This window comes from Colletotrichum godetiae (genome assembly GCF_030913485.1).
Source record: "Colletotrichum godetiae strain CBS 193.32 chromosome Unknown BDP55scaffold_28, whole genome shotgun sequence".
NCBI classification, from domain to species: Eukaryota; Fungi; Ascomycota; class Sordariomycetes; order Glomerellales; family Glomerellaceae; genus Colletotrichum; species Colletotrichum godetiae.
Window position 1 is genome coordinate 432,986 of NW_026851276.1, and position 25,680 is coordinate 458,665.

Below are 25,680 nucleotides of genomic sequence, written 5' to 3' on the forward strand. Positions count from 1 at the left end.
GCCAGGGCTACCACTCCAACCGGTTCTGCGGACGACGACCGATCTGCAGCAACTGCGGAAGACCTTCCGATTCACACGAAACGGGACCCTGCATGGCCAGGCCCCAATGTGCCAACTGCTGCGGCCCCTTCCAAGCCAGCCACACAGACTGCCCAGCGAGGCCCTCGGCCGTAAACGGCGTCGTCTCCCTTCCCGGTCGAAAGGAGCGGGCTCGGATCCGGAAGGCCGGCCAGAAAGCATCGGACACTCTGTACAAGGCTACTCGATCCGACAGTAGCCAGGAGGCGGCAGGCGTCCCTACCTCCACCAGCCAGAACCAGCAACCCGGCGCCAAGCGCGCGCGCACGAGAACGCCCTCCGCAAGCTCGATCGTTTGCCTCGGTGACGGAAGCACTGACAGCAGCAGCATGGATGAAGACGAGGCGGACGAAGGCGAAGGCGAAGACTCCCCCGACAACACCTCCATCGACCGTCCCGTGCTACCCATGCCAAGCAGGAGCCAACGGGCAGCACAGAAGCCAAACTACAACGTCGCGAATGCCTACACCCACCTCGAACTCGACTCGGAGACGTAAGCCGAGAGCGGCGACCCCACGGATGCTACGCGTTGCGCAGGGCAACGTCGGAAAGATCTCCCCGGCGCACACGGCTTTCCTGCAGCTCTGCTGGGAGGCTCAGATAGATGTGGTCCTCGTCCAGGAACCCTGGACGGGCTGGAAGGACGGAAACGTGCAACTGAACACGCACCCGGGTTTCGACTCTTTCGTCCCGGTCGACTTCTGGGACAGCGAAGGAACCAGACCAAGAGTATTGACCTACACACGCAAAGGGATAGGGATGACGGTGGAGCAGCAGAGGCCTGTCCACACGAGAGACGTACTGTGGCTGGTGGTCGACAAAACGACGACTATCGTCAACGTGTACAGACAACCCCGCGACCCCCACAGCCGCACAACAGGGATACTGCTAGAACTCAAACCCCCGGAGCGAGCTTTGATCGCGGGTGACTTCAACGCGCATCACTACTCTTGGGAGCCCGGGACGAGGAACGGGAACCGGGGAGATGACATCGCAGGCTGGGCAGACGGCCACAATCTCTCTCTTATCAGCGAAGTTGGGGTGGCAACCCAGGATTGCGGACATGTCCTGGACCTGGCTTTCTCTAATATCCCTTTTGCGCACGCGCAGGTCAGCCCACAGCTACACCCGGGAGCTGACCACGAGGCCATCGTGGCCGTCATACCACTACTCAAACGCCCAGTGTCACAGGGAGAGGGCCACCCGCAGCCACGGCCACTGTCAGTGCCCGACTCGGCGCTGCCTCGGCTGAGAGACCTGATCGAAGGGGGGCTAGCTGCGATGCCCAATCTGGGGGATCAACCTACTCCGGAAGACCTGGACGGGCAGGCAAGTCACATCGTCGAGCTCTTCTCCCGAGCCATTGAGGCGGTCGGCAAGAAGAGAGGAAAACATGGTAAAGGCGCGGCTTGGTGGACGGAGGAATGCGCAGAGGCCCACAGAGCATACCGTGCTGCCCGCAACCAACAAGCCTGGGAGACGGAGCAAGATGCGCACCTTTATCTAATGGAGAAACGAAAGGCGTTCCTGAGCACGGTGAGGAAGGCTAAGCGAGCATACTGGGCCGGAAAGATCGATGGAGTCGCTTCAGACCGGGACCTGTACCAGATCATGGGTTGGCGGAAGGCGAGCCTACTGACCAGAGCACCCCCATTGGTTGTGGACAACCAGACGATCGAGGATACTAACGAAAAGGCTCAAGCGCTTCGGGGAGCCCTTCTCGACAGGTTTAGTGCGGAAGATGACGCACCGGGTGACCCGTTTGACGTACCCGTCGTCCCGAGGCGAGCGATTACTTGGCAGGACAATGTTAGCGGAGAAGAAGTGAAGACGGCCACCTTAACAAAGACAACGACCCCTGGTGTGGACGGCATCACAACACGCCTCCTCCAGGCATGCTGGGATGTCATCTCGGAACCGGTCAGGCAGCTATTCCAGTCCTGTATGCGGGCCGGCCACTTTCCTCTGCCCTTCCGCAGAGCTGAGGTGGTCATGATCCAGAAGGCCGGCAGGGATGCCTCCAAGCCCGGGTCCTGGCGGCCGATCGCGCTCCTCTCGTGCCTGGGCAAGGGACTAGAGCGACTGATAGCCAGAAGGATGGCGTCCCTGGCGATTGTCGAGCGCATCATCAGTCCGCAACAGATCGGGGCTCTACAAGGCAGGTCAGCCGTCGATCTGACGACCTGCCTCACCCACGACATCGAGATGGCCCTCCTAAAAGGACTCACGGCGACACTTCTGACTATGGACGTAAAAGGGGCGTTCGACTCCGTCCTTCGGAACCGGCTCGTCATTAGACTGCGTCAGCAGGGATGGCCACATGGCCTGACCAGACTGATCTTTAGCTTCTGCTGCAACCGCACCGCTAGAGTCCGACTGGAAGAAAGCACAACGGAGTACTTCCCGCTGTCATGCGGGCTGCCTCAGGGGTCACCACTATCTCCCATTGCCTTTCTGCTCTACATCGCAGAGATACTTGAAGACGACCCGAACGCGCGATTCGGGTACGCGGACGACATCGCCACTCTGGCCATCAGCCCCTCCCTGGAGAGCAACGTCGCAATACTCAACCGAAGCGCAGCCGGCATTCTCAGATGGGGCTTGGAGAACAAGGTCTCCTTTGACCCGAGCAAGTGCGAGGTCATCCACTTTACTAGGAAGCACGGCCAGCCAGCGGAGCTGCCAGAGGTCCGGGCGGGGGATTTGGTGGTCAAGGCCTCGACGAAACCTGTACGCTGGCTGGGTGTCTGGTTCGACAAGAGACTGTCCTTCCGGCACCATGTCGACGCAAAAGTAGCTGCAGCAAAGAGGGCAGCTCAACATCTGAGACAGCTTACGAACACAAAGAGGGGACTCCCAGCGGCCGCCGTGCGAAAAGCCGTCGTCTCCTGCGTACTGCCGATCGCGCTCTTCGGCGCCGAAACATGGTACGCAGGTATCACGAAGCCGGCTTCGAGACGCCAAGCGGAGACAGACACGAATCCGCCTCTCCAAGGAAGACCCGTCAACACAGGCCAAAAGGGGCTCGTGCAGAAGATCGACAGCGTCATTACAGCGGCAGCAAGGGCCGTTCTGCCTGTCTGGAGGACAACGCCAACCAGTAGCCTCCTCCGAGACGCCGGCTTACCGTCAGCCAAAGTCGCCTTAGAGGGCGTCCGCTTACGGGCCGCAGTCCGACTACAGAGGATTGATCGCCGACACCCGCTAGTCGCGCGGCTCTCCCAGCAGGGACAGCAACAGACGAGACTACAACGGACGGCTGAACTTCTGCCAAGATGCGGAAGACCAGCGTTCCTTCAATCACAGTACCTGCCAAGCTCACAGGATCAGATAGTAGTTCAATGCAAAGAAGAGGCTGCGAAAGCTTTCGAGCGCTGGCTAAAGACAGTACCGGAAAGCCATATGATCGTCTTCTCGGACGGCTCCAGGGCGACGAACGGAGCCGTGGGGTACGGCTTCGTCATCTACCGAGACTCCAAACGCATAGCACAAGGGTGCGGCCGACTCGGACTAGCAGAAGTGTTCGACGCCGAGGTCGAAGGGGCGCGAACCGGCCTCAGAAGGGCTCTGCTCACCAATCGCGGTCATCCAATCCACATATGTATCGACAACACCAGCGTTATACAAGGCATCCGCGGCAAGGCGCCGGACTCGTCACAAGACGCGTTCCTCGAAATCCAAGAAGCGGCCAGGATATTTGATATACGGACGCACTGGTCCCCGGGACACCAGGGCATCGAAGGAAACGAGGCCGCGGACCGGCTGGCCAAAGAAGGAACGACACTGCCGGCGCGGATGGGTCAAATGGCAACACTAGCGGGCATCAAGCGGCTTGCAAGGGAAAAATTACAAAGCCAGCACAGGAGATGGTGGTATAAAGAGCGAAGGCCGCGGTACGCGGACTTGGGGCTTGAGGCAGCTCTGTCCAGCCCTCCTGAACTGGCCTTGCCGCGGGCTACGTTACATCACCTGCTGGCGGCACGATCGGGTCACGGGGACTTCGAGCAATATCACCGACGTTTCAACCACGACGACGCTCTAATGATGTGCTCTTGTGGAGAGGCGAAAGACGTGGACCACCTGGTCTACTGTCGACTAACGCTGGCGAGGAGGCAACGGTGGCCGACCCTCCACTCTCGCAGTATGCCCGAGCCCATAGGCCCTATGGGATCTCTCGAGGCCTACTTCAAGAGATTAATCACCGACCCACGAGGCTTCGAGGCCTTTCTCCGCGTGACGGACTTCTTCCAGAAGATCTGTCTGCGGTAGCAGCATCCACACCTACGTAGATGTGAGTGCGGACTACAAAGAACCTCCCGATTCCAAGGGACGATTTGGGAAAGAATGAAACTGGGGCACCAGCGGGAACCGGGGACAGACAGAACGCGTAGTGGCCACAAGGCATGATTTGGAGGACGATGTAAAGAGACGACGTACTGTAGAGTAGGTAGCCTTGGCTCACGGCCCTCCACGCCATATACCCTTCGGGAGGTCTGCGGTAAGGGCTCTAGCCCGGCCGCCACGGCGTTAAATACAACAACAACAACAACAACAACTACCGTGTGTATTGCTAATATGTAAATACCTCGCCAAATCTCAATCCTGTCTACCTGAACCGTTTCTTTGGCAACCAAGGTAAAGGAAACATGTATCTTCCACATTATTTGTCAAGTCCTCCGGCCTCACGGACGGCCGACTGTGCATTATTGGCATGAGAACCAGTCTCAATCATCCTGGCTACCTCCGCATCATCATGCGGCGCCCTCACCTTACCGACGGTCGTGAAATCAGACCGCGGCCGCTTCACAATGATACCCTCTCTCGCCTCGCCCAACGCGCCACCAACACCAGCCTGCCCCGTTCGCAACGCGGCAAGCGACTTGTGGCGCTCCGAGAGGAGCTCGTCCTCGGCCTCCCAGCTAAGTGAGAGCAGCGCGTTCTCCTTGGGCCGGACGGCTGGGTGGGTGAAGAGAGACAGCACGCAAGGTCTCTCGCCGCTGGTCTCGGTGTTGCGGCCCGTGCCGTGCCAGATGCGGCCCTCAAAGATCATGGCGGTACCGGCGGGCGCCTCGCAGGCGATTGTGCCCTCGCTGGTGAAGACGTTTCGGGGGCGGACGTTCTTGTTGTGTGAGCCGGGGAAGATGCGGGTACCGCCGTTCTTCTCGGTGAAGTCGCACAGGAGCCAGGAGATGTTGAGGGCACAGGGCTTGGTGCGGCCGTGGCCCATGATGCCTTGGTCCCAATGGAGGACCTGGGGCATGCCGCCGGGGCGGGCGATGTTGATCTGTCATGATAGCCTTAGTATTTTGTCCCTTTTCGTGAGAAGGAAGAGTGCTTACGTTGTAGGACCACAAAAGGGGGTTGTTGCAGCCGAGGTACCACGGCACGACCTCATCGATCAGGGGGTGGTTCAGCAGGTCGAGAAACTCCTCTCCCTTGTTGAAGATGTTCCAGATGCGCTGATTTGGCTTCTTCGGGCCTCCGTCAAACGTCGCCACGCCAGCATTACGTTCACCAGCTGCCTGCTCCTGGGCACCCTTCTTGAGAACGGCGACTTGCTCGGGGGTGAGCGCGTTTTTCATCAGACCATAACCCCACTTTCTCAAGTCACGCTTTACCTGCTCGATATCCTCCGTCGGCTTGGGCAGCTCGTCGAGGTTCAGCTCATCCTTTGTCGTCGGGGCATCCGTGGGGTTCGGGGTGATGAGGTCTGCGAAGCGGATGGCCAAGGGGTAGTCACCCTTTGTGGGGACGGCCGACATGAAGACGGCGGTCTGCGGGTCATCACGGCCCTCAACCAGGTCTTCGAATCGCTCCGGACGCCATGTGAGCTCAAAGGCAGGCTCGGCGACGTCGGTTGGTGCCGAGTCGAGGAGCTTGACTGGGCTGGAGCGGGCATCGACGTAGACGGGGTCCGGGTCCGTGAAGTCGCCTTCGGCAAAGGTGACCTTGGCCAATACGTTGAGCTCCTTGAATGCCTAAATTCCGGTCACCCATAGGTTAGTCAAGATGGCTCCTCCAATGGCTGGCTTATTCGTGGAGTTATTACCTGTAGCTTATCGGCAAGGATCAGCCGTGCGAGGTTGCTCTGTGCTGTGAAGCGCTGGGCTTTGTTTCCGTAGCTGACGGAGCTGAAGTCAAGGGCCCCGAGGGGCTTGGAAGGTGCTGGCATAGACATTTTTTTGAGATAGATGCTGAATTGATGCTCGAGGATGGTAGGATGATGAGAAGTGCAGATGATTGAAAAATGATATATGTTTTGTCACTGCTGGGAAAGCCCAAACAGTTATATGTACAGAATCAGCGATACTGCTAGGATGAGAGTATATGCTTCATGTCTGGGCATGTCGCCTCGCAACTCTAATCGAGTTGTTGTTGAAGCAACGCCATACGTGAACGAAGCGTTACGGACAACAGCATCGTAGACTTTGACCGATGCCGTGCTCGCGTAGCTGCGCCGGGCCGTCGTTGCGAACAGAGTTGCAACCTTTCTCAACGTCGGTTCCCCTCAGTTTCTCGGTCTCGGTCTCGGTCTCAGTTGTTTTACATGATTAAGATTGGGCTTGACGTCGTACTCCCCCACAAAAACCCTGGGGTCGCTGAACTCAATTCTAATCAGCCAGCAAACCCGTAAGAGAATCTGGATTACATTTGAAGAAGGGCTGTGTAGGCACAGCTGGAAGGCATCAGTTCGTAAGGGCCCTATAAAAGGTAGATAATCAACGTAACCCCCTGCTAGTGTCAAGGATTTAGGATAGATTACACTAAAAACCTTCGTGCGGGATGCGATGATTAGCCTCTTGGCTGCCACTCTGCCTACTTCTAGTCGTTGCTTATTTGTATTATTGTTGCTAACAACTTGTATCCATACCTCGCTCTCGCACTCTATCGGCGGCCGGGAAGCATATTAGAGCTCGGTACCACAGTAGCTGGGAGCTTGGTGCACCTCGCCTCGTCCCTGCGCCCCCTTATCCCCCCGACGCTAGATCGCGCGAACTTAAGTGCGCCGGACGATACCGCGGGCGGCGGCAGTTGAAGCACCGCTCCGCGGCGTGGCGTTCTTGGGTTCGGGCAGTAAAGGTCCCCGGGCCGTCCGGGGTGGATTCCGGTGCACGCCGTACAAGGAAGCTTTCCGCCGAGTCACTCGCTCGGCGGGACTAGTTGGTGGGCACTGAAATTCGTCAGTGGACTGTGCCTAATGGGTTTCTGCCATAATTGTCGTTCGGGTCGATGGCAATCTTTCCTGCTTGATTCTTTTGGTCTTGCTTGGAAGCTAACAGGTATTAACCGTCGTTGAGTATTAGCCTTGAAGACTTTTGTAAGATACTCACAATGTCCCTCACACAAAAAGAATACACTGCGGAATTTCGGTTGCACGCTGATCGCCTGTGTCAGTTTCGGTGTGACGTGTATGCGTGAATAAAGTAGGGATGACACTTGGTAATTAGACATTTCCCCAAGGAGATCTGTAGTCCATCGAGTTCAAGCACCGCCACATGAAGAGCACCCAGCTCGGATGAGCCCCATGAGGATATTTGCCATAGCAGTGGCTTAGGAGATGAAAGGTAGGGAAATCTTCTACTTTTCCATGCACATCTTGGACTTAGTTAGTTAGTAAACTCGCTCTCGTGACTCGTCTTCGCTCTCGCGTCCCCTGTCTTCAGCCACACGTAGAGCTTATTGCGACCCCCATTACCACCATTTCCTAACCAATGGTCTTGCGCAGCTTACGCGACTCAACCGCGATCCGCGGCCTCGTCTTCGTCTTCGCCATAGCACCCGGGTAATAGTCGACATAATCTCAACCCAACCCAATGAGGCGCAACTAAACTCTGGAGCGGTTGTTCGGCATCGAAATGCCTAGTCTGCAAAAGACATGGCTCATGACCTAGGTAGGATGCGGGTGAGGACTTATGCGTAGACGGCAAGGAGAACATTGACAGGACTATATCTTGTTTTATCTCCCGACTTTCTGATATCATCACTTTCCTCACCTGAAACTCAAACCTTCTTCAAGTTTGTTTATCTTTGCAGCTCTTGGCACTCTGCACGGCAGATACTGAAAATGGTACAAAACAACTTGGTACGGGCGCTTTCTGCGCTTAAGTTTGCAGTTGGTGCCATCGCTACGAATAGTTCATGCAAGTGTGTAAGTTTATTATTCCCGCCAAGATGGATCAATCCAGCGTACCAGGTCTTCGTCTTAGATGGACTAACACAAGGCCGTTTCGGACGGCGATTTGAAACAGGCACCCAACGACGCTTGCTGGCCATCTACAAGTGACTGGCAGCAGTTCAACACTACGCTCTCGGGGAAGCTCATTGCAACCAAGCCAGTCGCTATTTCTTGTCATCCCGGTCCTGACTATGACGCGACTCTGTGCGCCAGCATCATGGTGGACTGGTATAAGGGAGAATGGATGTCCTCTCACCCCGTCGGTCTGGACTACCCCCTGAACATCACATGTCCTCCCGTCCAGTCTCCATCGAACTCGACCGCCACAGCAGGTGCTTGTACTTTGGGGACCAACCCCGTATATGCCGTCAACGTGACAGAGACCGACGACATTGTCGCCGCCCTGAAGTTCGCAGAGGAGAAGAATCTTAGAGTCGTGATCAAGAGCACCGGGCACGACGTCCTCGGCCGCAGCGATGGCTTCGGCGGCTTGGAGATTTGGCTCCGCTACTTCCGCAACGGCATCACCCCGCAAACCTCGTTCCAGTCCTCCACTGTTTGTGCGGCATCAGGATGGACCGGCAGTGCAATGAAGCTCGCCGGCGCCTACATGTGGGGCGAGAGCTATGCGGCAGCAAAGGAAAACAATGTCGTCGTTGTGGGCGGAGGAAGCTCGACTGTCTGCAGCACGGGAGGATGGATGCAGGGCGGCGGCCACGGCCCGGCCAGTCACACTTTCGGTCTCGGCGCCGATCAAGTGCTTGAGGCCGAGCTAATCCTCGCCAACGGCACCGCCGTCACGGTCAACGCTTGCCAGCATCAGGATTTGTACTATGCCATTCGTGGCGGAGGTCCCAGCTCCTACGGTGTTGTTGTGTCCACCACGGTCAAGACGTATCCGCAAGTCACCGTGGCTGTTCAAAACCTGCAGTTTGGTGCACCTATCGGAACTTCCAAGGCCGCTTTCCTGGACGCGCTCGCAACTCTCTACACATCTATTCCGGAGCTCGTGGAGGCTGGCTTTGCTGGCTACAGCCACTGGCAGGTCGACGGACAGTCTGCCTCCTTCAACAACTACACCACGACGTACGAACACTCCATCTATGTCTTCAACAAGACCGCTGCGGAGGCCGAGGCCGCGGGCAAGAGCCTTCTCGACAAGATTTACAAGTTCAACGACACCCTCTTTGTCAACTCCAGCTATGTGGCTTTTGACGACTACTGGACCTTCTTTGAAAAGGTCAGCGCCGATAACAACCCCGTCGGCCTCATGGCCGCCTCTGGATCTCGCCTCCTCGACACGGAGGCCGTGAGCAATCTCACAGCCGTTCGCTGTCTGGTCGAGACCCTGGCCGGAAAGACAGGCGAGTACGTCACAAACGTTATCTCCATCGTCTCAGGAGGCCAGGTCTGGGCCGATGCCGCTCAGGAGTACTCCGCCGTTCTGCCCGCCTGGCGTACCGCCGTTTTGCATCAGTCCGTTGCTCGCATTCTCAGTGCTGGCGTCAGCGATGCTCGCTTCAAGGAGGTCCATGACGACGTCACGTTCAACAAGATTGGCGCTATGAAGACTCTTGCCCCCAACATGGGATCGTACATGAACGAGGGCGACGCCTTTGACCCGGATTGGAAGGTCGATTACTACGGTGCAAACTACAACAGACTTCAGTGTATCAAGGAGTACTACGACCCTGGCGAGCTCTTCTACTGCCCGGCTTGTGTGGGAAGTGATAAGTGGGAAGAGGACTTCGTTGGGCGTTTGTGCCGCGCGTAGTTGGATAAGATGAAGAATCTACATCACATTCTGGTGTACCCATACATCTCCGGTGCACAACTGATGACAAAGAGAGACCTAAACTTCCAATTCTGAATCAATAGACTTTCAATAGACTTTCAATAGACTTTCAATAGACTTTCAATAGACTTTCAATAGACTTTCAATAGACTTTCAATAGACTTTCAATAGACTTTCAATAGACTTTCAATAGACTTTAATCACCAACACTTGAAACTTCACGAGACTTATTGATGCGTATTATCACGTGAATTTGTATGGCTCTACGGAGTGGATGAGTACGGCGAAGCTCACTTTTTATCAACCGGTGAATCTGTACGAGAGACGCATCATCTGTGAACGGAATTTTAAAGCTTCAGAACTGCTCGAAAAACAAAGATGCTACTACATCCTATCCCATCTGTGAATTTGACTGTGTTCCATTAAAAAATTGTATTAGTAGGTAGTGATCTTCCCACCAGCTTGCAGTGATTGGAGGCGATCTTCAGATACTTCAATGTTCTTATCACTCCATATAAAATGGGGGTTTGAATTGACGTATTATGTAGTGAGAACAGAGCGAAGCCTCAGTTGACGTAAGGCTAAGATGTTTGCCGTTCAGAGGGATTGTTGCTTGACGAGATTCTCAAGAATCGAAGTTCACAATACTCTTGAGGGACCATGGCATAGAGTATCTTGGTAATGGTTTACACATGTTTCTATCTAGCGACTCTATGATAAACATTACGCACTAAATAGTGTTTTGAGTATGTACGAGACGGAAACGATTAAGTCCCATCCTCGAAAGAACTCGTAAGGGCTTCATGCTTGGCAAGTATACTGTATGTGAGCCCATACATAATGACAAGATACTTAGTTGATAGTAGTCAGAGAGATGAACGGGTGTCTAGAGCAAGAAAGAGTCAGGGTGGTCGTTGATGAACTGCATAGCCTCAACACGCCAGTCATCCCTGGTAACATCAGGCCCGCTCTCCTTGAAGTTGAACGTCTCCAAGCCCTCCTCAGAGTACCTCGGCCACTCAGCAAAGTCCAGACCATGGTTGTTAGGGTCCAGAGTGCGGATGAAGGAGATAGCAGTGGCCTGGTAAGCCTGGGTATTCTTGCTCAAAGCATACGGCAGACCAGCAAACATGTAGAACCACACATCGAAAGCATGGAATGAACCCAGCACGGGCAGGTGCGTCAAGAGGCCTAGATCCGGCAGCAGGCCCGCTGACGGGATGCTCACGTCAGTGACGTAGTTCCACACGGTCTGATCCGAGACGTTGTAGTGCGCAAGGAGATTACGGCGCTGCGCCTGAAAGCTGAAGTCGCCCACCACGGCAGCCAAGCGCTTGAAGTTGGGCGTGACGGCGTTGAGAATGCCTGTGTTAAAGGGGGAGCCCTTGGTAATGTCTGCAGGGTAAAGCTTCATGAGGCCGGCCATGTCGGCGTCGGATGCCTTGGGCCACCAGATTGTCTGGAAGTAGTTGGCAAAGTCCTCATCTGAGAGAGTCTCGAGCTGGGCGAGAAGAGAGAAGAGGGTGCCCTCATCGCGCATATCGCCGGTGATCAGTGGCACCGAGGCCATCTTGCCGGCTGCGGCGAGGCGGTGGGGAGAGTCCTTGAGGTGCTTCCCGTCGGGACGGAGGGTCCATGTCGAGGCAAGGGAGCGAGGCCCAAGGACTAGTTGAAAACATCATGTTAGCAGAGTACCTTACCAAGACACAACTCACATCGAGAATGAACTTACGCATTCCCTCCTCGTTGACCGAGGCCATGATATCATCAAAGTCAGCAACCTTCAGGCAAGCAATCTTGTCCGATGCACTCGCACACCCAGTCCTCTCAACCATGTGATCAAAGAAAGGCTGGGCTCGTTCGGCACTCTCAACCATGACCGGACCTCCTGACAAGGCCATGGCGCCGCGGAATAAATCGGTAGCGCCCTCGCCCTCGTCCCAGAGCAGATGTGCAACAACAGACCAGCTACCAGCTGACTCGCCCATGATGACGACCTGATCAGGGTCACCACCAAAGTCAGCAATGTGCTCCTGCACCCACTGCATGGCGACCCGTTGGTCCTCGAGACCCAGGTTGAGAAGGCCCGCCTCTTCCATCTCGCGTGAAGCAGAGAAGCCAAAGGCATTGAGGCGGTAGTTCGCCGAGACGCCAATGATGGGTTGGCCCAGATCGACCGAGGTCCGGACAAGGCCGCCAACATTGTAGTTGAGCAACTCGCCGCGGATCACGTCCGTTTCGCTGGTGTCGGTGAAGGGGCTGCCGACCTCGTAGCCGCCGCCATGGATCCAAATTACCACGGGCAGCTTGTCGCCCTTGGTGGCGTCCACCGGGGTCTGGACATTGATGAGGAGGCAGTCTTCGCTGCGAGTTCGGCCTATGGTGTTGAAAACCGTATCGGCGAGGGCGCCCACGATGGGACCGATTTGCGTGCCAAGTTTGCCCAGGACCAGACTGCTGTTTGAGTCAGTGGTCAAGATCGAGGTCGTTGTCTTTTGCGGGCAGATTGGGCCATAGTCGCTGGCATCAAGGTCACCTAGCTGCTCCGTGTAGAGCTGCGAGTGCTCAAAGCGGCCAGCTGAGGCGAAGGGGATGCCTTGGGCGAGTTAGCAATGTCACTCTCGGCAATCCGTTTCAGTACCCCTGTTAACTCATGAAAACGTACCTAAGAACTCCTTGATATTCGCGTTTACACGCCCGGTGATGTTGGCATAGCTGATCTCGACCTTGGGGTTTAAGGTTTCACGGGATGTGATGGGCTTTGCGGCGACAAGGGCAAAGTGGGATGCCGCAAGGAGGGCTGTGAGCCCAGTCCATTTGGACGACATGATAGATCAGTGAAAAGGGTGACAGATGTGATTAAGGAGTGTAGGTCAGAGTTGAATGCTCAACTCGTCAGTTGGATATCGAGTAATGCAGAAACGGAACAAAACGAGTGAAGCCGCAGAGAGCAAAGATTGAAGCTGCTTCTTGCAGGACGCTCACGAACCCTTGGACTCAAGGGGCGCGGTAGTTGTATTCTACGAACTCAATCTGATCCCCCAATACCCGTACACCGAGCATTCCGGACCCTCACTGCTTCAATTGCGATCATCCTGAGAAGTGCCAAAGAAGTCTTGAAAGGACGGAACATGCTCCGTCCTGCTATCTTTCCAACCCCAATTGACAAAAGTGTTAGGGTCGTGAGGCTACAGAGATGATTTTAGCTAGTCATGGCTAAAGCTCAAGAAGAAATGTTTGGTGACGATCAACGCTGCTCCATATCCTTGATGGAGTTGAGTCTGGAGACTGGGGGCTTCTGGTTTAATATGTTTTCTAAGTTTTTGAGCAGTTCAAATTTTATTTTACCCCTTTTGATCTATACCCATGGAGTATTGCCCAACGTGGACGCCGATCACTGAATCTGGCTGATACCCCTCTCAGGTCGATATTGGGCGGTGTATGGATGTCATCGCCGCCGCGCCGGCCTTGATTTCTCCGAAAACTTTCCCAAAAACTCTCTGGAGTTCGGACCAGGGGCCGGCATATGGAAGATTCAGCACTGCATGCCTCTCAAGATGAGAACCAAGATGGGTCCTTGTCCCCTTATCTCGATCTCTAGGGAGTCTATGACCAGTTCATCTGGTAGTAACCACGCATCGGGAGCCGATGGGATGTCGATTCCTTTTTGTAAACCCCTTATCCGAGCATTCAACATCGCAGGGGATCATGTCGACCCCTGGCTGTCATTCTACGAGGGTGGACCACGCGGCACCGGGATGCCGCCGATATTGAAGTCGGGAACAACAGGCCTCCGTGGATGACAAACAAAACTTTCTCATGAGCACGGACGTGACTTAGGCCATGGGTTTGAAACCTTCTCCACGTGTTCATGCTCGAATGGGACAAGAGATGCCAAATCTGACACAGAAAAAATGTTACCTGCTTGTAGTGAATGTGGTCCCACCACGTGAGGGCAGGCAGAGCAAAACACCAAGTGCGAGACAGAGACGATGTGTTAGGATATGACCAAAGCTGCTCGAAAATGGTCCAAAACAATTATTCTTAAGGGCGAGATATATCGCATTCTAACTAAGGTATCTTCCAAGTTCCAATTTCCTCCAACAATATCGTGTTCCGCGTTCATAGACAAAGAGAAAGGCTATCATCAGTAGAAATACAACAAATTACATGGTATCTGATAACACCTAAACATGCTGCCTCTCCTTCCGCTCCTCCTCCCACGTGACGTCTCTCTGGACAACAATCGTATCCATGGGCAAGTCCTCGCCGAGAACGTCACGCTTGTCGCTGGTGGCCCCAGAAACCGAGTACTTCATGCCGCTGCCGTGGTGTAAGTACTCCTCAGAATCGTTACCGGTAGTCAGACGCTCGTGGTTCGCGGAGCGCTTGAAGTTGTGAGAGACCCCGGGGCGCGAGTTACCTCCAGTACCTCCGAAGGTTGCGGGGCCGCCCGAGACCTGGTTGGACTTCTGGTCCCGGGTCGACCACGGCGTGCCGTAACGGATCCTGCGGTATACCGGGACGAGAGTGACGGCACAGGCGCCGATGATGGCGATGTAGATCTCCACGACGGTGGCGGTCCACATGAGAGCGTATTGCTCTATTTGAACGAGTTAGCGCGAAATGGTTTATGGTTGAAGAAGATGGGGTGTTTACGTACGTGTCATGTCTGTTACGCCTATTGAGTAGAGGGAGGCTAACGAGCCGAACCGCACGAGACTAGCAACCACCACACTGTCTCACTTGTTAGATCGTGCCCACAGACGCATGTTCGAAAATTTTCGAGATCTACTCACAGACTGCCTAGCGCGAAAACGCAGCAGATGCCGATTCTCTTGCTCGAGCTAACCTGTAGCTTCATGGTCTCACGGATCGGGAGCAGAAGCGTCAAGATGTCGATGAGACTGTTGGCGATCGAGTTACCGACAAAGTAGAGAATCAGGTCGATGCAGGTACCCGCGCCGGGGTTCGTCGTCTGTTCCCACGTGTATGCGAGCGGGCGGCACTGCAAGCAGTTCGTGATCAAGATGGCGATGAGCCAGCCGATGCATGCCGCTGAGATCGTGTAGATGCCCTTTTGCATGAACGGCGTGGGGAAGACGCGCCAGTAGAAGGCCAGTAGAGACAACTTGATCAAGGGCGAGGAGAAGCCGTAGCAGAACTCGGCGACGACAACGCACTGTAGCAGCGTTAGTTTCTCACGGTTTGACGTCCTGCTGTAGAATCAAGAGCTGCATCTAACCTTCAAGAACGTAATCAGCTGATTTGGGTCTTCAGCCATCACATCAACGATGCTTCGTCCCAAGCCGCCGTGAACCGTAGCCTCGATAGTGGTGGCGCAGAAGGCATGGTTGATGATCAGACTGACCAGCGCCAGCCAGTCGTCGAGACCCCATCCCAAACCCGTGAGCTTTCGTGCCCAGAATCGTCCGACACAGGTGATGGTGGCTATCACCGCAAGAATGACATTGATGGCGATGATTGCGGTATCCGTGTGCGCCCCATTGCTGCTCGTCGTTGTTGTCGTCGAAGCCATTTTTTATCCAAATCGTCCCTGGTATGACCTGAGTCGTGTATCTGGTCAAGGAGAATGACCAACAAGCCCAACCAACAACTGTCAAATATGATGACCAGAGCAGGAAGGTGTCGACTGTCGCGGGCACAGGTGGGAGGGATTGTTTATGCACGATGAAAGCTCCTTTGGTGGTCCTCCGGGGGCAGAACCAAAGTCCAGTCTCGATCCTTCGTATGCCGGGTGCGCCCCTCGCCGCGCCCCGTTGATAGACATCAGTCTAGCATCAGTCTAGAATGGCCAAAATTTGGAAACATGTCGTAATGCCTGTGCCCCAGTGTGGTGCCGTCGGACTCTCAACACTGCGAGCGAACTGCCCGTTGTAGGCTTGCAAAGTCGCAGACGGGCCAGTGTCACGCATCCTACCCCAGCTGCCGGCCTTGAAGAGGACTACTTGCCGGTGCCGGGATACGTTTGTTACTTGGAATTGCGAGTCATGTGACGCCCACTATCCGTGCTACTAGACTCCATTCAACTGTCCACCCCAACACCACACTCGAACGAAGGACATGACTCGCCAAGACCCCCCCATGAGTCCACCATCACCAATTGCTACCCTATCAAGACGTATCAAATCGCTGGCTTCTTTTCAAGTGCTGTTTGGCCGAGATTGAATTTGCATTGAGAACTGGATCTAGGCGGGGCCGCGTAGAGGAAACCTCGAGTCTTCAACCAGGTCCAGGTCGGACGGATTACTCCCCAAAATGTCGAACTTCACCCCTGGATGCCGGAGTCTAGTCCCGAACTCTGAAGAAATCGCGGATCGCGGAAACAAAAAACATGCAGAGTTTTTCATGGGGTTTTGCTGCCCCCCAGCAAATTGCCTTCTCGAATGGGGAAAGGAAAGACGAACTCTGCCTGAACTGTATCATTGACGATCTGTCGTGGCATGTATTAAGCGGACTTATCCTTTGCTCGGTATATCAAACCTGGCTGACGAGTTCCCCTGACTGCTTCCCCTTTTGTGACCCTGGTGATCGGCATAATCGTACCGAGGCTCTCATATACTCACTCGAAATCTCTGTAACTCTGTAACTTTCCACCGAAATATTCACTTCTTTTCGACGTAGTTACACGGCGATCACTCACGATGGCCGGCACTCAAGGGGGAAGTTTTCCCATCCTCTCATACCAACCTATAAGAATCTTTTATCAGATCTTCGGCGCCCTCTTCATCCTCTTCCCCTGCTTGCCGGTATGGGCCATCAAGGCCTTGATTCCATCCTGCCGGCCTCATCCGAAATGGGGCTTCAAGCAGGCCCTCATGGCGCGCTTGACGCGAAGCATCGTTGATCTCTACTCAAACGTGGGCATCACCGAAACGCATACCCTCAAGCCAGGCAAGGAGGGCGACCGCTTCCAGACCGCCGACCCCTTCCCTTCAGATCTCTACCTCGGCCCTCTGGCCTCGAACCCTGACGTTAAGCCCACCACCGTGGGGGGTACCTGGTTCCCAGCCAAGCCCGATGTCGAGAAGGGCTTTGAAGGCAACGTGGTTCTGCAGATTCACGGCGGCGCCTTTGTGCTGGGTGACGGCCGCACGGGATACTGCGGCTTCATGGCAAACACGCTCATCGAGAAGGCCGGCGCTGGCGCCGTCTTTGCGCCTCAGTACCGGCTGTCTGGCTACGGCAGTGGCGCCGAAAAGGCTGAGAACCCCTTTCCCGCTGCCCTGCAAGACGTTCTCACCAGCTACCTCTATCTAACACGGACCCTCAACATCCCGTCCAACCGTATCGTGCTCTGCGGCGACAGCGCGGGCGGCAACCTCGTGATCGCGCTGCTGCGTTACCTCGACACCTACGGACCGGACCTCGGCCTCGCCATTCCCAGCTGCGCGGTGCTCATCGCCCCCTGGGTCAACCCCTTGGCCAGTCTCGGACCGGATTCAGTGTACAAGCAACACGAGCACTGGAGCACCGACTATCTCCCCGTTTCATTCCTGCGCTGGGGCGCAAAGGTGTACTCGGCCGGAGTTTCTGATGAGAACGTGCCTTACGTGACGCCTCTCGGTAATGCTTGGGGAACCAAGGTGCCTGTCTTCGTGTCCATGGGTGAGGCTGAGATCCTAGAGACGGACGGTACTGCGTGGTGCCGGCAGATGCAGGAGGCGGACAGCACCGTCAAGGTGTCTTATGAGGAGCACGCTGTTCATGATACACTGTTGATGGGCGCCATCATCGGCTGGACTGAGAGCGCCCAGGCTGTGGCGACGAGAATCGGAGAGTTCTTGAGAGAGGTGCAGAGTGGGAAGGTGTCTCAGGGGGCGGACGATGCTTGAAGATGAAGGACGTAGTAATATGTAGACAGATGTATGCGTAAGTATAAGAGTATTTAATAGTCAACAAAAGACCAAGTTCTGTACAAAGGCCTTTTTGTTTCGTGGTCAGTGATGAAGGCTTCCAGAAATGGACTCAGTTGAAAGGAACTGGAAGTCTCCACAGGGAGCAAGTTGCGGCGGCTTGAAATTGCGAAAGAACTTGCGCAGGCTCGAGTTATTAATAGTGTGTTTGAGTATTCATCAAAGTCATCATGAATTATGAGATATGTACATGTTGAAACTTGAAACGACGATCCAAAGTAAAATGTCGTGTTGTTCCCGGCTCCAGACTCAAATACGCAGAGAATCCCCGATCTCGTTCAAATACGCGATCGCCTCCTCACGATAGTCATCGGCCACAATTTCAGCGCCAGTTTCGCTCCACAGAATCGTTGACCTGCTAGTCGACTCGTACTGCGGCCAAGTAGGTACATCACTCATGTCGTGCTTGTTGGGGTCCAGGTTGTTGACAAACGCAATCAGCGTGCCCATCATGTGGCGGGAGTTGTTCGCCGGCAGCGTGCCAAAAAAGTTCAACACGACATCACTCGCGTGGAAGCTTCCAAGATACGGGATCGCCTCGAGCGCATCGGCATCGGCATAATCAGCCGCCGTGACGTCGCCTAGCGTCGCCGAGCCATCCAGGACCGCCGCGGGCAGCGCTTGGTCGACCTGATAGTTTCACTTGGTACCCGGCGCGGCATCAAGTAGCTGCCGTCGCTGGCTCTCGAAGCTGTAGTCACCAGTGATGGCCGAGATGCGCTTGAACTGCGTGTATAGCGCGTTGTTCTCGTCCGTGCCGAAAGGTGAGCCGGCCGTCTGGTTGGCCGGGTACAGCGTTAGAATCTGCTCGAGCTGCGCGTCGGTGGCGTTGGGCCACCAGGTTCTCAGGAAGTAGTCCATCACTTCGTCGTCGGTGGTGGTGCTGGCGGCGTTGATGAGCGAGAAAAGGGTGCCTTCGTCCCGCATGTCGCCCCAGAGAAGAGGAACGTTGGCGATGGCTCCCGCGCTCACCAGCTTGTCGGGGCTGTCTGTGAAGACCTCGCCATCGGGGCGGATGGTCCACGATGAGGCCAAGCTGTTATAGCCGAGGAAGTATGGCACCGTTTGCATGTGAGTGTAGATGTCATCGTAGGAGGCTTCCCTCAAGCAGGCGATCACGTCCGTGGCATCATTGCAACCAACGTAACTAGCCAGAGAGTCAAAAGTTTCCTGTTGTCTCTCAGGGCCATCAACCTTGAGCGGTCCGCCGGAGCTCCCAACAGCCGCCCGGAAGAGACCCTCGTTGTCGCCGTCGTTGGCCACGAGATGCGCAGCCACTGACCAACTGCCGGCGCTCTCGCCCCAGATAGTAACCTTATCGGCGTCACCGCCAAACGAGGCAATATGCTTGTGGACCCAGCGCAAAGCGTTACGCTGATCACCAAAGCCTAGGTTGAGCAAGCCAGCGGAAGCCAGCTCCTCAGAAGCGCTGAAGCCGAAGTGGTTCAACCGATAGTTGATTGAGGCCACGATGACGGGCTGTCCCATGGCAACACTTCGCTCGACAATGTTGGCAGCCTCGTAGACCACTCCCGGGTTTTCGACGTCGGCTTGCATCAGTGAGCCGCCCGCGCCAGCCTCGAAGCCGCCGCCATGTATCCACACTAGCACGGGGAGACCGGCGGTGCTGCTCGTATTCTGCGGCACGTGGATGTTGATCGAGAGGCAGTCCTCTCCCTGCTCTAGGGTCGACTGCGAGAGTGCGGCGACGAGGGTGCCGGATAGGCTGCCGAGGGGTAGCACGGAGGGATCGATGGAGGAGGGGAGCTCGTGCTGCGGGCAGACGACGCCGTAGGCTGAGACGTTTTGCACGCCGGGGACGACGGTCTCGGCTAGTACCGAGTGGTTAAATCTCGCGGCAGTAGCATAAGGAATCCCTAGCAATGACTGTAATTAGTATCGGGTCTGACATTCGAAAGGAGAGGAGACGAAGGTAGCTTACCAAGATAGTTCGATGTGCCGGTCCTGTCGTCGTTCCTGCCTTGGAACTGGGCATATGAGGTGTTGACGATGGGTGTTGAGTTTCCGACGAAAAGAGTGGCGCCGGTGACGATCTGAGTTGTTGCATGGCAAATGCCCACCGCCGAGGCGAGGACGGCAAGTTGTTGCAGCATGGCGTGAAAGAGTGGACGTCTGAGTTGGACAGACAGGACTTGGCCGGGGATGAGAAACTGAGAGCAGACTTGTCTTTCTGAGTGAGATAGAGGGACCTAAGGACGATATTTGAATACTCTAGCCAAGCCTCTCCCGCCGGGCCGTCATTATCCAAACTGTTCATGGCTTAATGCGAAGCCGATTCCGGGAGACCCGTAGGAAGTCCCGGAGGACTCCCGATGAAAACCCCCGATACAGATTCATTGACCGGACAGTGACGCAAGCCAGCGGTCTAAGCGGTCTAAGCGGCCTCCCACCACACATTATTGGAAAATTAGATTGCTATCGCGCTTTTATGCGTAGAATGCGAGGGGCTTTCATGACCATTCGACACGTGGGATAGATGAAATATTGAACTGGTGGGGTTATATGGGCAAAAGCCAGAAGGAGAACTGGAGCCGGTTCTAGACGTCGGAATAGTCCATGACTCGACTACCTTGCCCGAATCACCAACAGGGTCAATCCTTGTTACCACATGGGATGACAGTAGAGATGACGGCTCCATCATCACGCAGATTGCTGAATGCCCCTAGTAGCGGGGACACAGTCTACCAACCGGTACGGAGTACCTACGGATACAGAGTGGCTGTGGCGATTACTGGAAGTGTCTATGAATAGTCGTGAGAATCTCGTTAGCCATGGAAATCTCGTCACCAAACTGTCTTTCCTGTTCAAAGTTCTGATGCCATACATTACCACAAAGTCGGTGAGGTAAAAGTGGAGATTTGGAAGAATATGTCCTGCTATTGAATGAAGCAACTGGCATGATTATCACGTCTTCAATAACTTGCTTGTATGGTGTCACGAGTTATGGCAAACAGCATTGGGCATATGAAGTGGGTCACGAGTGGCTTGAACTTACCTATTTAGAATGAAGAAAAGAGAGGTAGTCTATATATTGAAGGGAAGTGATATCCACATGATAAAGCATGTGACAGAGTGCCTGATGAGTGTTGATACCATTACTGTTTCGTGAAATGTGGCCAGCAATGGTCATAGTTTGGCTCTGTTGTGACACTAAGACTCAACACGGCTCGAGCTTCTCTTCAACCTACATACTCGAGACGTATTAAGTCCGAGTTCGATGTGACGTGGTTCCGGAAATCAACATGATTTGCCTTTTCTCTCCCTGCTTTACATGCGTGACTCCCAACCTTAGATCTTTTCCCGCAACACTTCAATATAATGCCTTTCTATCTACAAATTGTCAATGTCGACCTCTGCGTTCTGTCGCCTGGCCACCGATACCTTTGCTGCACCACCCGAAGACAAAGAAAGACCAAACTCCTGAATCGTATGCTCATATCCACTTCCAAGCTTCCAATCGTACTTGAGCAACAAGTGGCAGAGGAGAACCTTGACCTCATTTGAAGCAAAGAACCTTCCAGGACATGCGTGCATACCGTGACCGAACCCCATATGTGCAGCCGACGTGCTCACCAGATGAGCCTTACTATCCATCTTGGGATCTCCACGCATTCGGATGAACCGATAGCCGTCAAATTCAAGAGGGTTTGGATAATTGTTGGGGTCCACCATTGAACCGAGGTCGGTTAGACATTGGTCCCCCTTCTCAAGTACCAGCCCATTGGAGAGCCTGACCTGGCCCATAGCTTTCCTGTTCATCGTTGCTGGGAAATAATTAGTCCTTGTCATAACACTTGAAGAATGACGTTCTATCAACTTACCAGACGTCGTGGGTTTCAGTCTTTGTGCCTCCTTGATGCAGCTATCAAGAAGCTTCATGTTGTACAAAGCTAACTTGGTCCAACCCTCTGCCCGGAGAACCCCTATCATCTCAGCACGGACAGCCTCGATCAACTGTGGCCTTTCCATAAGTCGAAGCATTGTCTCCGTTGCTAGATCAGTAGTAGTGTGTATGGCCACAACTGAGAGGCCAAGCTGGGCTCCGACAGGGTCAAAAGGACTACCCTGTGACTCCTCCATAACCCACTGAATCGCGTCCTTATACGAGGGTGCGATTCTCCCTTCTGCCAAAGCCAACTTTCTCTCATGCTGACGTTTTTCCAGCACCGGATTCAAGACACGCCTCGCCTCTGCAACTTGCTCCTTGAGCAGTCGGCATTGTGGAATGAAGTAACATGCGATGGGGCGAATCCATAAAGGGTACTGCCGAAGCAGTTCTGCGGCTAAGAAAGTATTTCTGCTGTAAGAGCCGGTAATATTGATCCACGCAGTGTTTCGACAGAGCTCATCGCCAAGAAACACGCGCGAGGACAATCGGGCGACGAGATCGAGAAGTGCTGCCTGGAAGGGAATCTCTCGCCATTCTGTTTTCCTTTAGTCAGGCCCCTCCATAAAGTACTGAGATGATCAGATGCCTTACCTGTCGAAGTACCCAGAATAAGACGTGTGGCATAATCAGCTTCCAGTGACAGAGGCGCAGTTATCTCATCTGCATAAGGACTGTAATTAGCAGGTGAAGCACGAATACATGACTGAGAGATCCTCACTGAGCAGCTTGGTAATCTTCTTGTTGATAGTCCTGTGGAGGAGATGGTCTTCTCGGCCGTCAAAAGTGAAGCCCTCGAACCCGGGAATGTTGGGGTGGAAATTCTCCACAAAGACTTTGAGGAAATCCAGAGAGCGTTCGTTGCGAATTTCGTCAGCGTGCTGGGAGGGAATGACGATGAGATCCCCCACGTCGGTGAACATCCTATAGGGCTTTCCTTTGAAGGCCTCTCGAGCATTTTTCATCAAACTCCGGGCATTCATAACGAAGTGTTGTTTTGTCTTTCGGCCAAAAAAATCCCACGTTGGGGGGCGGTTGATGTGAGGAAGATGGTCATGGCGCCCTGGTATGGAGACGTATGTGAGTGTCAAGGTCAGGACTACGAAGAGCAGGCCGAGAGCTGACTGCTGCGGCTCCAACGCGGCGGGCCAGCCGCTCCAGGACAAAGAAGGATTGGTGAAATTCATTGTGAATTTGACGTTGAAGTAGAGCTGTCCTCCAAGTCAGTGATGAGCAAGTACGTAAAGTTAGAAGGGTAAATGCTCCAAGAATGATGTTATATAATACAGATCGGAGTCCTGGCACACCGCGACATCCCGAGTGCTACCTGAAATCCAGAGGTAGGCCCGGCCATGGACCTACTGTCGTCTCTATCAAGGGCCAAATTCTACGTGTACAAGGCCGCGTTGTATGTGAGCGAGTGGATACCTTGGGCACTCGCCGCGTACACGATGTCTGTTGTCTCGAAATGTAACCGCCATGGTCCAATGAGTTCGTCGCATATGTCATTGGAACTTGGCAATGTCGTGTGTGCCTCCTTGTGACAAGTAAAACTCTGCTCTCGTCGCACTCGAATACTCCGTATTAGTCCGTGCACTTGAGCATGGAGAGGCCTTCCGGTGGGATACTATGTGGAGAGGTTGAGCTGGCAATGCTCTCAATAGTTCTCACAGTGTGCGTGCGTCGGTTAAAGGACCGGAATCTCCTCGAAATTGAACTACGACCAATTATTAGCTCATAAAGTCCCAAAGGGTGTTCTTACCGTATGGTGGCATATCCTAGTGCAGGTTCGTGTGACCATTACGAGTGTCGTTGTTGAGGCGGGATGGTTTGATTGCCGAATTAGGCAATGCGGGATGGAGGGGCGGAACTTGAGCACAGACAGCTTGAAGATCATCAAGCAATCTCAGAGCAGAAGATTGAATAGTGGGAAAGGATAGATGACAAGGCCTGTCTCAGAGTATACGCTTCTTCTGCCTTCCATCGAGTTATTCATATCAAACGTTTTCGTCCTACTTCATATATCTGATGAGATTTGTCTCCCTGCACCATCTTTCACCAAGATGGAGGCGTTGCTATGCGATTGAAATAACAGCCATAGACCAGATCTATCATCCCAAGCAACTTTCAAGTTTTTGTTTTATTTTACATCCTTGACTTGGTAGCATAATGGAACTACGACATTAAAGCACCATTATTAGACTTAGGATAGAAGGAGAGTAGCCATCAAGTTGAGCGATGCCTTTCCAAATTTGAATTGGCTTCCTGCTCGTACAACTGGGCCAGCTCGCGAAGAACCCAGCTCATTCGTGGTGCGACTATCAATCACATATCAGCCACAGAAACTCGTCGTCATTTCAACAACTTACCACCCCAAACCCAGGTATCATCATAGAGCCCTGCCCAGACACGAGCCAGGTCCGCGGCGAGAGAGCAAGATTGAGAGCAATCCACGTCAATCTGACCGAGAAGGTAACGAACATTACCGAGAACCTTTAATTCTCCCGACGTCGTCTCTCCATTCGTAGACTGCAGACATTCGACCGTGTGAACCCACTTTGTCACTAGAAGGGCTGACAATGGTTAGTATGATGAGATCTTATAGTTATATCTTTATGGGAGAATCGAGGCATACCGGCATCCCACCCTGCCAAAGCATGTTCAACACTCCACTTCAACGCCGCCGTCTTTTGCATGAGTAAGACCCCCGCTCGGATAGGAATAGCAAAGCCTTCCAAAGCGCAATCAATAGCCATGGTCATGTACCCATCCCGCTCCTGAGCAGTATCAAAGTAGCGTTGCAAGATGACCAGCATATCCTGCTTGCTCTCCTGAAAGAGTAGCGAGCGGTCCAAAGACCGAAAGTTGATGAAGGCTCGGCCATACGAAACACGCAAAACTGCAAATGCATTAAACAGCAATGGGCCGTCGGCTTCGCTCCACGTGCCGTCGTTGCCATCTCGTGTCTCGGTCAGTAAGTCTCTACACCTCGAAAGAGCAGCCTCTATCCTCTTGGCGTCAGATTGGTGGCTTTCTCGATAGCGTTGTGTCTTTCCGTAGCATGCGTCTTTGCCGTGGGCGAAGAACCAAACGGCTATAGCAACTTGATGCATCACGATGGAAGCTGCGAAGGGTGACCATATCCAGCTTGCATCTGGTCTTTCTTCCTGTATGCTGTTGCCAAATATCCAAGCAGTCGCTTCACGAAGACCTAGGGGCGAAGAGGGTAGTCTTCTCTGCACAACTGACCTCCATTCAGAAGCCGTCGTGGCATCCCATAGCTCATCTTCGGCGGGCATCTCAATGTTGCACTCCTCTAGCGCCGCAAAACCTGGTACGATACCGTATGCGATGACAAGCAGATTTCCAAGAACCATGCAACAACACATCAGGCTTCAGGATGTTAGTCGGAGAGAGAGATTTTTGACGACATGTGCGTATTCTTACCGCTTCACCGACTCATGCTCGACCCAAGAATGCCACTGAAAGAGGTTCAAGTTCGTCGACCCAGGCTTGGCGCGGGACATTCTTGATCGGAAATCCTGGGTTGATATGTAAGCGTGTGAAGAAAATGTCTCGAGATGTTAGAACGCACTGCTGATAGGTGACCACAGCCGATGAGAGCTTGACGTATCAACCGCGGCTCGCCGCTGAAAGAAGTGAAGAAGACAAGAATGAAGCGCGTTTGGGCCAGGACCAGAGGCACTTGGTCCGGCAATGGCGAGTCTCGAGGTCTAGCCCAGTCATCCATTATTTCTGGGGTGTCCTGCAATATCTCAAAGTCTAT

The 25,680-nt window shown here is 54.0% G+C and overlaps 8 protein-coding genes across 8 annotated transcripts; 2 read left to right on the top strand and 6 right to left on the bottom strand.

The window, feature by feature from the left end:
* Positions 1 to 4,738: 4,738 nt before the first annotated feature.
* Positions 4,739 to 6,256, bottom strand: BDP55DRAFT_633592 (uncharacterized protein; the record flags this gene model as incomplete). The annotated part of the gene is made up of 3 exons (XM_060572579.1): positions 4,739 to 5,362; positions 5,418 to 6,056; positions 6,128 to 6,256. The coding sequence occupies 3 exons, from the start codon at positions 6,254 to 6,256 to the stop codon at positions 4,739 to 4,741; spliced, it is 1,392 nt and encodes a 463-aa protein (XP_060427993.1).
* A 1,887-nt stretch (positions 6,257 to 8,143) lies between these two features.
* On the top strand, positions 8,144 to 10,028 carry BDP55DRAFT_633593 (uncharacterized protein; the record flags this gene model as incomplete). The annotated part of the gene is made up of 2 exons (XM_060572580.1): positions 8,144 to 8,227; positions 8,301 to 10,028. 2 exons carry the CDS (start codon positions 8,144 to 8,146, stop codon positions 10,026 to 10,028), a joined length of 1,812 nt encoding a protein of 603 aa, XP_060427994.1.
* Positions 10,029 to 10,935: 907 nt separating this feature from the next.
* On the bottom strand, positions 10,936 to 12,877 carry BDP55DRAFT_555376 (carotenoid ester lipase; the record flags this gene model as incomplete). The annotated part of the gene is made up of 3 exons (XM_060569486.1): positions 10,936 to 11,714; positions 11,782 to 12,645; positions 12,715 to 12,877. 3 exons carry the CDS (start codon positions 12,875 to 12,877, stop codon positions 10,936 to 10,938), a joined length of 1,806 nt encoding a protein of 601 aa, XP_060427995.1.
* A 1,359-nt stretch (positions 12,878 to 14,236) lies between these two features.
* On the bottom strand, positions 14,237 to 15,588 carry BDP55DRAFT_633595 (uncharacterized protein; the record flags this gene model as incomplete). The annotated part of the gene is made up of 4 exons (XM_060572581.1): positions 14,237 to 14,652; positions 14,713 to 14,786; positions 14,849 to 15,231; positions 15,295 to 15,588. The coding sequence occupies 4 exons, from the start codon at positions 15,586 to 15,588 to the stop codon at positions 14,237 to 14,239; spliced, it is 1,167 nt and encodes a 388-aa protein (XP_060427996.1).
* A 1,019-nt stretch (positions 15,589 to 16,607) lies between these two features.
* On the top strand, positions 16,608 to 17,932 carry BDP55DRAFT_195878 (Alpha/Beta hydrolase protein). The gene has a single exon (XM_060565913.1). The coding sequence runs from the start codon at positions 16,715 to 16,717 to the stop codon at positions 17,903 to 17,905; it is 1,191 nt and encodes a 396-aa protein (XP_060427997.1). The 5' UTR covers positions 16,608 to 16,714; the 3' UTR covers positions 17,906 to 17,932.
* A 303-nt stretch (positions 17,933 to 18,235) lies between these two features.
* On the bottom strand, positions 18,236 to 20,479 carry BDP55DRAFT_747171 (sterol esterase; the record flags this gene model as incomplete). The annotated part of the gene is made up of 3 exons (XM_060580566.1): positions 19,929 to 20,479; positions 18,637 to 19,863; positions 18,236 to 18,606 (listed from the first exon to the last, which is right to left on the bottom strand). Exons 1-3 carry the CDS (start codon positions 20,098 to 20,100, stop codon positions 18,236 to 18,238), a joined length of 1,770 nt encoding a protein of 589 aa, XP_060427998.1. The 5' UTR covers positions 20,101 to 20,479.
* An 858-nt stretch (positions 20,480 to 21,337) lies between these two features.
* Positions 21,338 to 22,876, bottom strand: BDP55DRAFT_769791 (cytochrome P450 monooxygenase; the record flags this gene model as incomplete). Its single annotated transcript, XM_060581072.1, has 4 exons — positions 21,338 to 21,771; positions 21,829 to 22,431; positions 22,488 to 22,556; positions 22,615 to 22,876. The coding sequence occupies 4 exons, from the start codon at positions 22,874 to 22,876 to the stop codon at positions 21,338 to 21,340; spliced, it is 1,368 nt and encodes a 455-aa protein (XP_060427999.1).
* Positions 22,877 to 24,119: 1,243 nt separating this feature from the next.
* Positions 24,120 to 25,270, bottom strand: BDP55DRAFT_555428 (uncharacterized protein; the record flags this gene model as incomplete). Its single annotated transcript, XM_060569495.1, has 3 exons — positions 24,120 to 24,211; positions 24,263 to 24,466; positions 24,529 to 25,270. 3 exons carry the CDS (start codon positions 25,268 to 25,270, stop codon positions 24,120 to 24,122), a joined length of 1,038 nt encoding a protein of 345 aa, XP_060428000.1.
* Positions 25,271 to 25,680: the final 410 nt, after the last annotated feature.

Excerpts from the sequence above, each read along its gene's own strand:
- BDP55DRAFT_195878 (XM_060565913.1), top strand. The coding sequence starts at position 16,715 with ATGGCCGGCACTCAAGGGGGAAGTTTTCCCATCCTCTCATACCAACCT.